General features: G+C 37.5%; 1 protein-coding gene across 4 annotated transcripts in view; it reads right to left on the minus strand.

The window, feature by feature from the left end:
• atrnl1 (attractin like 1) overlaps positions 1-14,413 on the minus strand; it is a 786,325-nt gene that overhangs the window by 384,532 nt on the left and 387,380 nt on the right. For all 4 annotated transcript variants that reach the window (XM_003223502.4, XM_062977302.1, XM_062977301.1 and 1 more), the window contains one exon: positions 13,120-13,181. In XM_003223502.4, the coding sequence (XP_003223550.3) occupies positions 13,120-13,181 (62 nt within the window). The remainder of the gene's footprint in view (positions 1-13,119; positions 13,182-14,413) is intronic.

Below are 14,413 nucleotides of genomic sequence, written 5' to 3' on the forward strand. Positions count from 1 at the left end.
TAAAAAACCAAACGTTAAATAAATATCTGCACATAAAACAATAAAATCATTTACAACTTATTTCAAAAGTATTTAAAAGGTAAGTAAAACATGCCTACTTATACATTATACTTATACATTATACTTATACAGGAAATAATGCCCGACTGCTCATTGGAGGGAAGGATACTAGAGGCAAAGATGAAGTATTTTGGCCACATAATGAGAAGACAGGAAAGCTTGGAAAAGATCATGATGCTAGGGAAAATGGAAGGAAAAAGGAAGAGAGGCCGATCAAGGGCAAGACGGATGGATGTTATCTTTGAAGTGATTGGCTAGACCTTGAAGGAGCTGAGGGCAGCCACGGCCGACAGGGAGCTCTGGTGTGGACTGGTCCATGAGGTCATGAAGAGTCGGAAACGACTGTGTGAATGAAGAAGAAGAAGAAGAAGAAGAAGAAGAAGAAGAAGAAGAAGAAGGAGAAGGAGACGACGACTTACATTAGGGGCTTCGTCATATGGGGCAATTTTAGTATCCTAGGATGCTTCCACCCTGTTTTGGGGATGGAGTCCCATGTCGGATATCACATGACCAGGGCTTCTCTCCCAACATGGGAGCCTACTCGTGTTCTGCTGGCTCCAATTGAGCCAGTATGGGTCCTCGCCGGGAGGGCAACACTTCCCATGTGTGATGGAGAAAGTGTTGCTGCGAGAGAGCAGGGCGTGGGGGCAACAGATTTGCCCCTGTGCCCCCTCTGTTTGGTGGCTCTGCTGCCCCCTCTGAGGTCATAGCTGATTAATCAAGAAGGTCTTCACCTACCAGTGAAAGTAGAACAGTTACATAGCCTCTTATGGGCAGAATTCCCAAAGGTGGGATCAGTAACTGAAAAGGGTCCCTCTCAAGTCCTCACCAAGCAGCACAGTGATGATAGCAGGCCAAAATAAATCCTTCCCTGGAGTTCTTAGAACCCAGACAGGTCTGTATGATAGTCTGCATCTATGGTGTTTAGGGTTTTATAGATCATAACCAGCACCAGATATACAAACTGTAATGAATTTACTTGTTTACAAATCCCTCTTCTCCTATATTGGCATTCTAGCACCACATTTTAGTCAATAATGTAAGCAAAGTCTAAACACGGGTTATATAATGTCAAATAAACTATTAAAATACAAGTGCAATCAAAAGTAATTTAAATGTTAATGTGCATTTTGCTTCTGAAGTGGAATTTTCAAATTAAGCACTATAATTCTAGTTCATTTCAACCTCATCATACTGAGAACAGTACTGCTTTACACAGAAGGCATGCCTATTTACATCACTTGGCTATACTTCTGTGAAATGAACCACTAACTCAGTTTTCTCCCTATAAATTGTACTGGACAATTACATTTGCTTTTATTAACTCTTATATAAAAGTATGAGGTTGATACTGACATATGTTCCCTATAGACAAGTAACAGTAGTTACCATTCAAAGGCAGAAATTACAGGTAATTTGATCCTATGCTAACTTCAAATGAAACAAACAGTAACCTGAGTCAGGTCAGCTAAATGTGATTATAAATTTGTAGGCTGGATTAAACAACCCATTTACCATCAAAAGAACATGGCTTTTGCCACTAGGAAACTGAGTGTAGGATTTTTGTGTTCCTAATGTTCATTTTGCTCTTTAGATAATACCTTGAATTCTTCCCATCTGGGTTTTCTGCACATAACAATTGATAGCATTAAACAGAAGTAATTCTTTTGAAAAAGCCAACTCTGTATGAGGCAGAGTGACACAAGGAGTCTATGATACAATAAAGTCAACAGGTAAAACAACGCTGTATCCTTATCTTTCAAGAAATCTATGTCTGGCTTTGGTATTAAACTGCAAAAATAGTTGGCTCAGGGGATATCAAGAATAAATGATCAGATCCATTATACAGATACTGAATCAATAGTACAAATATTCAGAAATAGCACAGGACACTATTATTTATTATAATAAAGGTCCAGTTAGACAACCAACAGATAAACTGCAGTGGATTGCAATACAAATTATTAGTACTCATACATTTACACACCTTTCTCCCTAGATAAAATATGAACGTTTTAATTTCCTAATCTTAAAACTGCACAATAGAAATAATAAAAAACAACAACAACAAGAATGCTGCAGTGACAAAAAAATGCAAAAGGTTAGAATGATTATCCAGTGAAGCTGGGTTCAGCCTGACTGGATAGTCCTGACTACATTCCCGCTTACTGCCTCAGTGCTTTGGACTGCCCTCGGATATAGGTCACTGTATAGATGGGCCCTTAGACTAATACACCATGGTGTTACAGGTTGAGTATCTCTTATCCAAAATGCTTGGAATGAAATCTTTTTGGTTTTGGATATATGTTTATTTGGATTTTGGAATATCTGTATATGTACATGGGTATATAATGAGATATCTTGGAGATGAGACTCAAGTCTTTATATGAAATTCATTTATGTTACTTTATATGTATATTTTTGTGCATGAAGCAAAATTTGCATGTATTGAACCACCAGAAAGCAAAAGTAACACTAAACCTGATGCTCACAAACAATTCCAACTTTTGAATCAATTTGGATTTTAAAATATCAGATCGTCTAAACTTTAAATACTGGATAACTAATATACCACGTGGCTCCCCCATTCAAACTTTAATAACATATTATCAAAGAAATTCAAAATAGAATTATAGTATTATTCTGCAATTATAGCTCTAACAAAATAATCCAATTAGGATTATTAATATCCACAAATTATTGCTTCATCACCATTCTTCTTGCTCAGAAAGTTCAGTTTCTAATCTTTGAAAAAGTCTTCAATTATTTTTTTTTCCTGAAAGATCCATGTTAACTTGACAAATTTGAGCTAATTCAACAACTTTAACAATCCAGAATTTTTGTATAGATCAATTAATCATTATCCAAAATATCTGGGACAAAATGTGTTTGAAACCCCTCCTTAAATTTTGGAGCATTTGCATATGCGTAATGAGATCTCTTGGAGATGGGATCCAAATCGGAACATAACATTCATTTATGTTTCATGAACACCTTATACACATAGGCAAAACATAATTCTATGCATAATATTTTCATAGTTTTGTGCATGAAACAAAGTTTGTGTACATCAAACCATTAGAAAGGGAAGGTGTCACTATCTCAGCCAACTGAACAATTTTGAAGTATTTTAGGTTTTGGAATTCCAGCTAAAGGATAATCAATCTGTACCTTTTAATTATAGAACATTAAAATTAATTTTATCTTAACCAGAAAACTACTCTTATTGAGTTCTATAATCAAAACATTTACAGCACAAGTAACTAATGAGATTCTAAGAGGTAGTTGTAAGAGCTGAGGTGTAGACTAATTCTACACATATATAGAACCAGATACATTTAAGCTTACATAATGTTTGAGAGCTATATGTTGGCAGAATAGAGAAGTGCAATATGATTACACAGATTATGTATTCTTCATATTAACTCTGATATTTTTAAATACATATAATGTGTTTCATTGTGTTCAGTAGCACCAATGCTAAAATGGGAAAGGTGGATGCAGAATCACTGAAATGACAAAATAGAAGTTCATATGGATTTGATATCTTTTCCTTGCCCAAAATCTCTATCATGACAAATATATGAAAATAAAAATGTTCTTTCGGGAAGGTTGATAATATTACAAGATTCTATGTGATCTAAATATCAGACAGTACTTAATTCTTTGTGAGAAGACTGTATCATATGCTGGGGGGGGGGACTTAATTGACAGCATGCACTTAATGCACACTGACAAAGTTCTCACAATTTTACAACATGCTGTCAAATGAAAGCAAGTTCTCTGTAAAGTTCTTATTGTATATGGCCTAATAAAGTTCTAGATTTGAACTCTAGTGACTCTGCAGTCCTTCCTTTCATCTATTTCAAAGAAGTAAAAAAGATTTATAGTCATCATGGTTTAATTTTCTTTTCTTTTTTTTAGAAAAATGGAAATAGAATCTTCACAGAATAAGTAAAACATCTGACCCGTTAAGTCTTTTTTTCTTTTTCTTTTCTTTGACTCATGGAAAAGTCTTTCCTATTTCATATAATATTATGTACCTATACAGAAGAAAACTAAATACATGACCTTCATGCCTCAAATATTTTATATTTCTTTCAAGATGTGAAGTTGCTTAAAAAACTAATGTGTGACTGGATGCATGAGTGTCTACTTGATTTCACATAAATGCTCTTGGGAGCCACTATATGCAGTAGCCAGTCTATGCAAAATGCACCCAGCTTTTCTCATCCACATCATATACTCCTCTGACACAATGACCTCCTGAAAACAGTACTGTACTTATCTCCATATCAGAAAAAGGTTGTGAAATAGTCTTTGTTGGAAGGATGTACAAGAAGATTACAGAAAAGAAAAAGTTTTCCATCGCATATTTTATTATTTTAATCTACCTGTCTACAACAACATTCATGATTATGATTTCATACTGTGTTAATGGTGAACACAATGTCAAGGCACCTACTGATTCCATTTCACCAGAATCTCTTCCATTGATGTCACCACACTAACATTCCATTTTATCAGCAATTACCATATCCCTCTTTTGACAACATGTAACAAGAATACTTATACCACACAGCAGGACCTTATGGTGTCTATGGCTGTATCCAAACATGGCATCTATATCCATAATAAAAGTGAAAACCCGTATGTGTATATGTGGCACGGGTGTCACCAAGTCACTCCATCAATTGACATTGCTGGTTACAGTGAGCACAATGGCCATGTAGCCTCAACCCCTGCCAATGTCCTCCCCAAATACTACGGTCCACCACCCATGAAATGCTTTTGTTTAGGGACCATTTCATTCTAGATTTTGCATTTTCCGCCACCACAGGCAGACATACCAGGGTTCTCCATTGCTGTGAAATTTGCATGACCCTGCCTACTGCCCAGAGCCAGCTCTAGGTATTTTTCAAGTGTAGGTGAACAGAATCTTGGCACCCCCCCCCCCCCAAACCAATCACTGAAAAATAAAAGTGTTGGATAAGCGAAAATGTTTGATAATAAGGAGGGATTAAGGAAAAGCCTATTAAACATCAAATTACATTAAGATTTTACAAATTAAGCACCAAAACATCATGTTTAACAACAAATCAACAGAAAAAGCAGTTCAATACCTTGCGGAGACAGACTGCAGGAGACAGGAGTTGCCTTGATGGTGCCCCCAACAAGATGGCGCCACAGGCAACTGCCTAGTTGGCCTGGTGGTTGAACCGCCTCTGCTACTGCCCTTCCCTTTGAATTCTATCTGCATAACAAGCACAGCAGAACTGAGCACCAACTAAACTTACTGGAAGAGTTTGCGGGATTGACTTCACATGGTGGAAGTTGTAGTTCACCCTGCATCAAGTCAGAGCACTGTGACTCCTACTGGGGAATGTAGAGGAGTTGTAGTTCACCTACACCCAGAACGCTATGAACCCAAACAATGATGGGTCTGGACCAAACTTGCACTCCATACCTGATATGCCCAGATTTGAATACTCGTGGGTTTTGAGGGGAATTGGCCTGGACATTTGGGAATATTAGGTACTGGGATTTATAGTTCACCTGCAATTGAACCCCACTGATGATGGACCAAGACCAAACTTGGCACACAAAGCCCCCATAACCAACAGAACATATTGGACAAGTTTGGGGAAGAGGGAGTTATAGTTCACCTGCATCCAGAAAGACAGTGACCCCCACTGACAATGGACCAGGACCAAACTTCACACAGAGAAGCCTCATGACCAACTGAACATACTGCAGGGGTTTGTGGGAATGGGCCTTGATTTTGGGAGTTGTAGTTCACCTGCATCCAAAGAGCATTGACCCCAGCCAAAGATGGATCTGGACCAAACTTGACACACAGACTCAACATAGCCTGCTGTGGATACTGACAGATGTTTTGGGACAATTGCCCTGGAAAACTGGGAGTTGTAGTAGTTCACCCCCATCCAGAGAGCACTGCAACCAGGTGATGACCAGCCAATGACAGATCTGAACCACACTTGGTACACAGACCCAAAATGGCCAACTTTGAATACTAGCAGGGTTTGGGGAGGATTGATAAACATGAGAAAATGCATTAAATACAAAGGTTCTGCCCTGAGACTTCTCCAGAGGCTGCAAAAATTGTTCCTCTAAAACAGTGGTTCTCAACCTGTGGGTCCCCAGATTTTTTTGGCCTTCCCATAAATCCTAACAGCTGGTAAACTGGCTGGGATTTCTTGGGAGTTGTAGGTAAAAACATCTGGGGACCCACAGGTTGAGAACCACGGCTCTAAAATCAACTACGTGAAAGTCCACTTTTCAAAAATAGCTATTCTTGAGTGTTCCTAAATTCACTCATTCTTGTTCTTTTTTTCTTATTTCAGGAAGGAAAGTGTGTAGGTGTGTCACATTAATGTAATGAGAAATGACAAAACTCTTGGAAATGTATGAGCCAGTGTGGGTCAGTAGTACAAACATTCAGGAGATCCATGTTGGAATCCCTGCTTGGCCATGAAAACCCATTGGCTGACCTTGGGCAACTTGAATTATCTCAGCCTCAAAAGAAGACAAGGACAAACTCCCTTTGAACAAATATTGCTAAGAAAACACCCTTATAGGGCTTCCTATATGTCAGAAATGACTTAATGATACATAGCTTGATGATAAAAATAGGGCAATGTATCATAACTTTCCATATAGAAATCAGTTGCAGTTATTTATGTCAATGCTTCCAGAAAAAAATATAATAGAGGGTTTAGAACTCAGAACTACAGTTTCAAGTAATGTTGATCTATATCCAATTGGTAGTGCCAACAACAATAGACCCATCAAATTAAAGAGGTAGCTAAATCAACACTTATGGTCTTATTTAAATCATTACATTGGGTTTATTCAAATTTCTACTAGCAAATGGATCTGGTCTGTTTCTACCTATGTAACGAGGGCATAAAGGTAATGCAACCAATAAGAAAATATAAGATTTTCTAATTGTATTTAAAATTACTTTTAAGTGTAATTTATAGACATTTTGATATTATTTGCATAAGTATTTGCTTTTTCCAATCCAAAATACTTTTCAAACTATCAAAACCGATAAAACAACCAGTAATGCAACAATATATCATTTTAAAAATGCTTACTTTTTAAACACAATTATGAATAATGTGTAAATTTGTAAAGGTAACTTTCTAAATTTGTACGTGCAACTGTCCAACACACTACTTACTCTGTATCATACTTGATAAAACCAGTTACTACTATTCAAAGCCAACTTTATCCCCCAAAGTCTTTCTCTATGCACAATGAAATGCGTGGGACTACATCAGGACTACTGCTGGTAAGTATTATGTATATGGACTGCAGCTTTCATTTCCTTCAGAGTCTTGTCTTTGCATTTGTTATCCATTGTCCTTTCCCAGCTGCCCTTTAGTGTCTGATTGCAGGCTGTTTTCATTTAAACTGATTATGAATACAAAATGCAATCAGAAAACCAGGCAGTCGTGGCAGTGCAAACTAGTGAACTATATGGACATATAAGTCATGCCTGAGCTGCAGTGAGAATATGAGAAGATCAATGTAAATTCAATACAGGAACAAGAAAACTGCATACCTATCCATCAAAAAGGATGAAAAAATGCAGAGATTCTGCATATAACTAATTTTATAGAAAATAGCCACTTTCTGAAATGAAACATGTCTCATATATTCAATATTGTTCCCATTGCTATTTTATTTGATGCATTCACACAAATCAACATATAATGCTGTTTTGTAATAATATATAGTTATTAGTGGAGAAAGACAGATGTCAAGGGGTTGAGAATTTTCCATCCCCCTTGTCTTCCTACTTGTGTTTGTAGTGAAATACAAACAGGAGGAGTTAACACTGATATTCCACTTAAGCATTCTTACATGTTTGAATGTCAAAATATTTATATGGGAGAATGAATAGGCTCTCTGGTTATCCTTATTTATTACATGCAATCACAGATATACAAATATCTATTTTCCCCTTAAGGTGAAACACAGGCATAATTTGGGAAGATTCAGAGGGGACATTTCAATTTCAATTTTTAATTCAAATTCCAGAGTTTTGTTATTGTTTTGGTAAGATTTGTTCTATTAGTAGCAAAGGGGACACTTGGGACTCATTACTATTTCTCCGTTATTTATGGCAGTCAGGGTGAAATTTTCCACATGTGTAGGCCACATTTACAACTATTAGCCTGCCAAGTTTCAGAACGTTTCAGTTTTCCACTGAATTTTTAGAATATTTTAAAAGTTTTTACAAATAAAGTTTGTAAAAATAAAAAAAACCCAAAAGAGGTATCCCCTTAAATTTCTCAGTGGTGACAGAAATATCTGGCCACCGATTTTTAGGAAATTATTCTAATTTAAGCACACTGGACAATTATTATTATTATTACTATTATTATTATTATTTTATTTTTATACCCCGCCACCATCTCCCCAAAGGGACTCGGGGTGGCTTATGTGGGACCAAGCCCAAGCATAACAAACATAATCAAACACATCAAGTAAAACAAGTCAATAATAACATATCAATAGCAAATCAATAAAACATGGATTGAATAAAAACATGAAAGACGCATAAAAATAACTAGGCCATAAAGTGCATATATGAGGGAAGAGGGCAAGAAAGGCACCTGAGAATGTTAAATAGGCAACAGACAAAAATAGGATAAGCATGGGATCTATTCCACCTGAAGGAATAGAATAAAGTGCAACAGATATACACCACCAGGACAAGCCTTATAAGGCGAAAATTATTCACCAAAGGCTTGTCAGAAGAGCCATGTTAAGGTCTTTCTAAAGATTAAAAGGGTGGGGGCTTGCCTAATCTCTCTGAGTTCCAGAGCCGGGGGGCCACCACAGAGAAAGCCCTCTCCCTCGTCCCCACCAACCGCCAAACGAAGAGACCATGCAGGTTCATAAGGGGAGATGTGGTCATGAAGGTAGGTGGGTCCCAAACCATTTAGGGCTTTGTAGGTGATGAATTGGGCCCGGGGGAAAAACGGCAGCCAATTGAGCTCTTTAAACAGGGGGGTAGACCCGCCCTGTAATTCACTCCAGTTAATAATCTGGCTGCCGAGCGCTGGACCAGTTGTAATTTCCGGGCCGTCTTCAAGGGCAGCCCCACGTAGAGTGCATTGCAATAGTTCAATCTGGAGGTAACCAAGGCATGGACCACCATGGTCAGATCCGACTTCACGAGGTAAGGTCACAGCTGGCGCACGAGTCTTAGCTGTGCAAAGGCCCTCCCAGCCACTGCCGGCATCTGAGCATCAAGTGTCAGCGCCGAGTCCAGAAGGACCCCCAAGCTGCGGACCTACGCCTTCAGGGAGAGTGCAACCCCGTCAAACACAGGTTGACGGGGCAAGTCACTCTTCTCAGCCTCAGAGGCTTGAATTTTTTTTAAAAAAAATTGCTATCAGGATAAAACATGCCACACCTGTAGGTCACATTTATGGATGTTGGCCTGCTAAGTTTCAGAACATTTTGGGTCATCCATGGATTTCTGCACAATGGCAGAACATAAGCAGGGCATCAATCCTGCAAAGTTTCAGAAAAATTAGTTCATCTACTTTTTTTAGGATTTTTTTTCAATTTAAGCACATGAGACCGGGGACTGGTTTTTAAATAGAGGCTGGATGGCCATCAGCCAGAAGGGCTTGGACGATGTCTCCCTGCCTATTCAGTAGAGCTGGATTGGATGGCCTTTGGGAGTCCTTTAAACTCCCAGCATTCTATGATTCCATAAGCAGAGCCTGGAAGACCATCTGTCAGGAAGGATTTAATTGAGTCTTCATTTTGGTCAGAAGGGGGTCAGAATGGATGGCCCTTGCATTCTCTTCCAATTCCATAAGTCTGATGATGATGGTGATGATAATGTCACAACAGGACTCAGATAAACCAGTTCAAAGCAGATATTGTGGGATTATCTGCCATAATATTCTGGGTTATATGGCTGTGTGGATGGGCCATCACCCTGAGTTTGGTCTTGGTTGTTCCCATGGCATTGCTTCATTTGGTAAGTATTGTGAGATGAATCTAATTTGCCTAAAACTCTGAAGTAACCCCACAGTTTCAGGGCAATGTGGATACCAGATTTGGTCTTATTTGGATCAGTCCACTGTCAACATGGGCCAGCATTGCAATCCACTTTTTCATCAGTGCAGGGGAAAGAGGATGGATCATGCCCAGGTTGGCATCATCACCCCATCTAGATGGCTACAAGGTTCTATATTAGCTGCTGGCCATTATGGGTGCCCTGTTGTGACATAATAATAACTATGTGGCCCAAATGATTCATTGGAACTCATGCCTCAAGTACCACCTTCCAGCAGCAAAGAACTGGTGGGATCACAAACCTGCAAAAGTATTGGAAAATGAGCACACAAAGATACTGTGGGACTTCTGAATCCAGACTGACAAAGTTCTGGAACACAACACACCAGACATCACAGTTGTGGAAAAGAAAAAGGTTTGGATCATTGATGTTGCCATCCCAGGTGACTGTCGCATTGACGAAAAACAACAGGAAAAACTCAGCCGCTATCAGGACCTCAAGATTGAACTTCAAAGACTCTGGCAGAAACCAGTGCAGGTGGTCCCAGTGGTGATGGGCACACTGGGTGCCGTGCCAAAAGATCTCAGCCGGCATTTGGAAACATAGACATTGACAAAATTACGATCTGCCAACTGCAAAAGGCCACCCTGCTGGGATCTGTGCGCATCATCTGAAAATACATCACACAGTCCTAGACACTTGGGAAGTGTTCGACTTGTGATTTTGTGATATGAAATCCAGCATATCTATCTTGTTTGCTGTGTCATAATAAAATAATAATAATAATAATAATAATAATAATAATAATAATAATAATAATAATAATATGATATAATAAAAGATAACAATATAATAGTAATTTCATCTTCCTGCTTGGCAGTATGGGGTTGGACTGGATGTCCTTTGGGGTCCTTTCCAGCTGTATGAGTCCAATAATAGAGTAATAACACTAATAATGATAATGGATATAATAATATAATAGTAAATCCATCTTTCTGCTTGGAAGAATGGGTTGGGACTACATGGACTTTGGGAATCCCTTCTAACTATATGAGTCTAATAAATAATGAATAAACAATTAATGAATAAAAATTATATAGGAATTCCATCTTCCTGCTAGGACTAGAGAAAGAGGAGTGTAATTTTAAACCACTTTCTAAGATCCCCAGTCCAATGACTATGGAAAAAGGAGTGCAATTTTAAATCACTTTCCAAGTTTAAGTTTTAACAAACACAACACTAGGGGAGGAGACTAGTTTTGCAGCTGCCGCATTCAAACCCCTCCTTCCCTCTCAATGTTATTACATTGTAAAAAAATACTCCAAATTAACTGAATCATTTATGAATTTTTGGAAGAGATTTCTTTGTGGAATAAAATGCTGAAGGCACTAACACAACAAATTTCATAAATGTCAATAGAGTACACTTTGTGATATGTCTACTTCAAAGCAAATGCCATGTTCTTCAATGACACTTACTCTCAGGGAAGTATATAAAATACTGCAAGCTTAGTCTGGCCATGTGACATTTGTAAAGTAAATGTCAGATGAACCTTTTAAAAAATCAGATGCAAAGTGGAACCATTGTCATTTTTCATTCTATTTATAGACATAGAGAATGAAAAATAAAATCAAAACTATTTTAAAGCATTACTTATGAAAACATACAGACTCGACTTTAAGGTTTTAACATTCAGACCTTGTAGCCTCCTCTTTATTTTCCAAATTAACTTCGAAATAAGATTCAATCAGAAGTGGTGGTGTCACAAGACAATAGCTGGAGCATGACATTGGAACCTCAAAAGGCATCCAGGTAATTGCATTGCATAATGAAACACACTGGAAAGCAGCAAACTGTTCCTCAACACAATATATGTGATCAACCACAAAGACCACACACGTGGAAAGCATAAATAGGGAGTGATTAGTTAAAATCTATCTCAACAAGCTAAACTATTACTTTAACTTCATCCAGTTTTAAGCCATAGGAGGAATTCAAAACCTACCAACTTTAATTATAAAAGCCAATCTTTTAAATGCAATTGTAATTGTTTTAATTGATTTTCTCAAGGAAAATGCAAATATTTTATTGACGTATGCTTAAGAAAATATATTAAAAGGCTTATTGAGCAGGTACAAACATAATAATCTTTAGTTAAGATATCTATACTGAGACCAGTCGTGTTTGGTATTTCTCTATTACTCCACACGCATCAATGAAAATAGAATGAAAATAGGAAGCCACCTGTCACCACTCCTTCCAAAATTTCATAGGTGAACTATAGGTATATGAGAAAGAGCCAACTTGAACCTTGGATTGGGGTAGCAAATGAAGTTCAGCCATTGGCGCACTCCTGCTTTAATTTCCCCCTAAATAGGGAGGGATCATGCTCAAAACATCCTTAGCCTGTAAAATGGTTTTTAAAATGAAGTGTGGCTTGCAAACAAACCCAAATAACTGGATGTAAAGAACACACAATATACTAGTATTACTGATATTTGGATAAATCAAAATAAAAGCCATGTACATTAGAAATCTAGTCTCTCATGTTGTTGAGAAAAAATGCTGAACCTTAAATATAGGGACACAACCTTCAGAATGGTTTATCTAAAGTGAAATAGGCAAAACTAAACATTTTCTGATTAATTTCACATAGATTGCATACTATATGCTTATGTAAAATGCATTTCTTTGATTTTTAATTCAACTCACATTTTGGCATAGTTTGTCGATTGTATAAGATTTACCAAAAATAGAAACATGGTGCTGCTGCTTCAGTATTGGGCTAGGACTTTCAGGATCCCAGGGTTCAAACCCCTGCTCAGTCACTAAGTGACTTTGGGCAAGTCTCACTTCTCCTTAGCCTCAGAGGAAGGCAATGGCAAATCTCCTCTGAAGATATCTTACCAAGGAAAACACAGGAGAAATTACATATATCAGGTTGATTGGAAAAGACATAAAAATAACAATAGCAAGAAAAACATTACCTGAAAAATGTGACAAAAAATTGCACCAGGTCCATGATGGTGTTGTGTTGTGAAAATGCGATCTAGGAAGAAAAGAGTAAAACAATACTACAGTCAGTTTTTACTAATTAAGAAGAGTCCATCTGTACAATCAGTTGAACAAAACTAGAATGGATAGAGTCTAATGGGATAGTCAAATCAGAGTGTTGTGCATGTATCAGTTTGTAAAACTGTGTAATACATTAATTCCAACTTGTCACTCTAGTGTTTGAAATTCCAGTGAATAGCCAAAACTGAGCAAAAAATGTAAAGATAGTGTCATGACTCTAGGGTCCAAGTCCCATAAAACTCTGAGAAGAGGTTAGAAGATAATGACACTAAGACTATTTCTTTTTTAAAAAAGAATCTATGATACGTTCTTCTACAACCCTAGTATCTGCCTTAGCATGTAACCATAAACTCCTATCAGACTCAGAGGGCAAGTCTTCATTAGTTGTTGTATCTCCCTTAGCTGATGGAAGCCAACAGATGTAGAATCAGGCAATGACTAATTTAAAGAAAATAGCTAGATCCACCAAGGGCCAGTTATGATAAAGCACCTGTTAGCTTACTAAAGGCTTTACGTGGCTTCAGATCTCTATTGAAAACAGCACAATTCCTAAATTGTAATGAGATTGGTGAGAGCTTCCAATAGTACAACACATTAGAAGCTGTCTAGATTTCTAATTCCTCTGAAATTTTCTTACATACATTAGCATCTGTCTTGATTGCAATGGATATAACCTTGCCTGAATAGACCAGTTCAGAGGAGAATTGTTCTTACCCCTTCTACTTTCTCTGAGCCTCAAAATCCTCAAGAACAAGGTAAATGAGGATAGCTACTGAATAGACACTACAATACAATTCAATAAATTCAACTTAGGAGAAACATATATTTTCTTTCCCCTAAGCTGAATTTATTGAATTGCATATTTTTATATATACACACATACACAGACATATGTTCTCTTTAAAAGTAATCTGCGTACACAAATCCATATTCAGCAAACTAATCTAGTGGGTGAAAAAAAAATGATTAACAATACAACCTTTCAAAAGAGTGGTTTATGTGTGTCATCTTAGCAGTAAAATGTGAACACAGTTACATCAGGCATTAGATCTTGTGGAAAGCCAACTTTGCTTGCTTACTTGCTTACTTACTTACTCTAACGTTTTTGCAATGTATCTGTCTTCAAAACATATTTTAAAAGCTTTCTTTTTAATCTGCATCAGCTAATGATATCCCTAGAGTCAGCCTTGTTCAGTGTTTTGCAGT

Source organism: Anolis carolinensis, chromosome 3, assembly GCF_035594765.1.
Source record: "Anolis carolinensis isolate JA03-04 chromosome 3, rAnoCar3.1.pri, whole genome shotgun sequence".
Taxonomy (NCBI): Eukaryota; Metazoa; Chordata; class Lepidosauria; order Squamata; family Dactyloidae; genus Anolis; species Anolis carolinensis.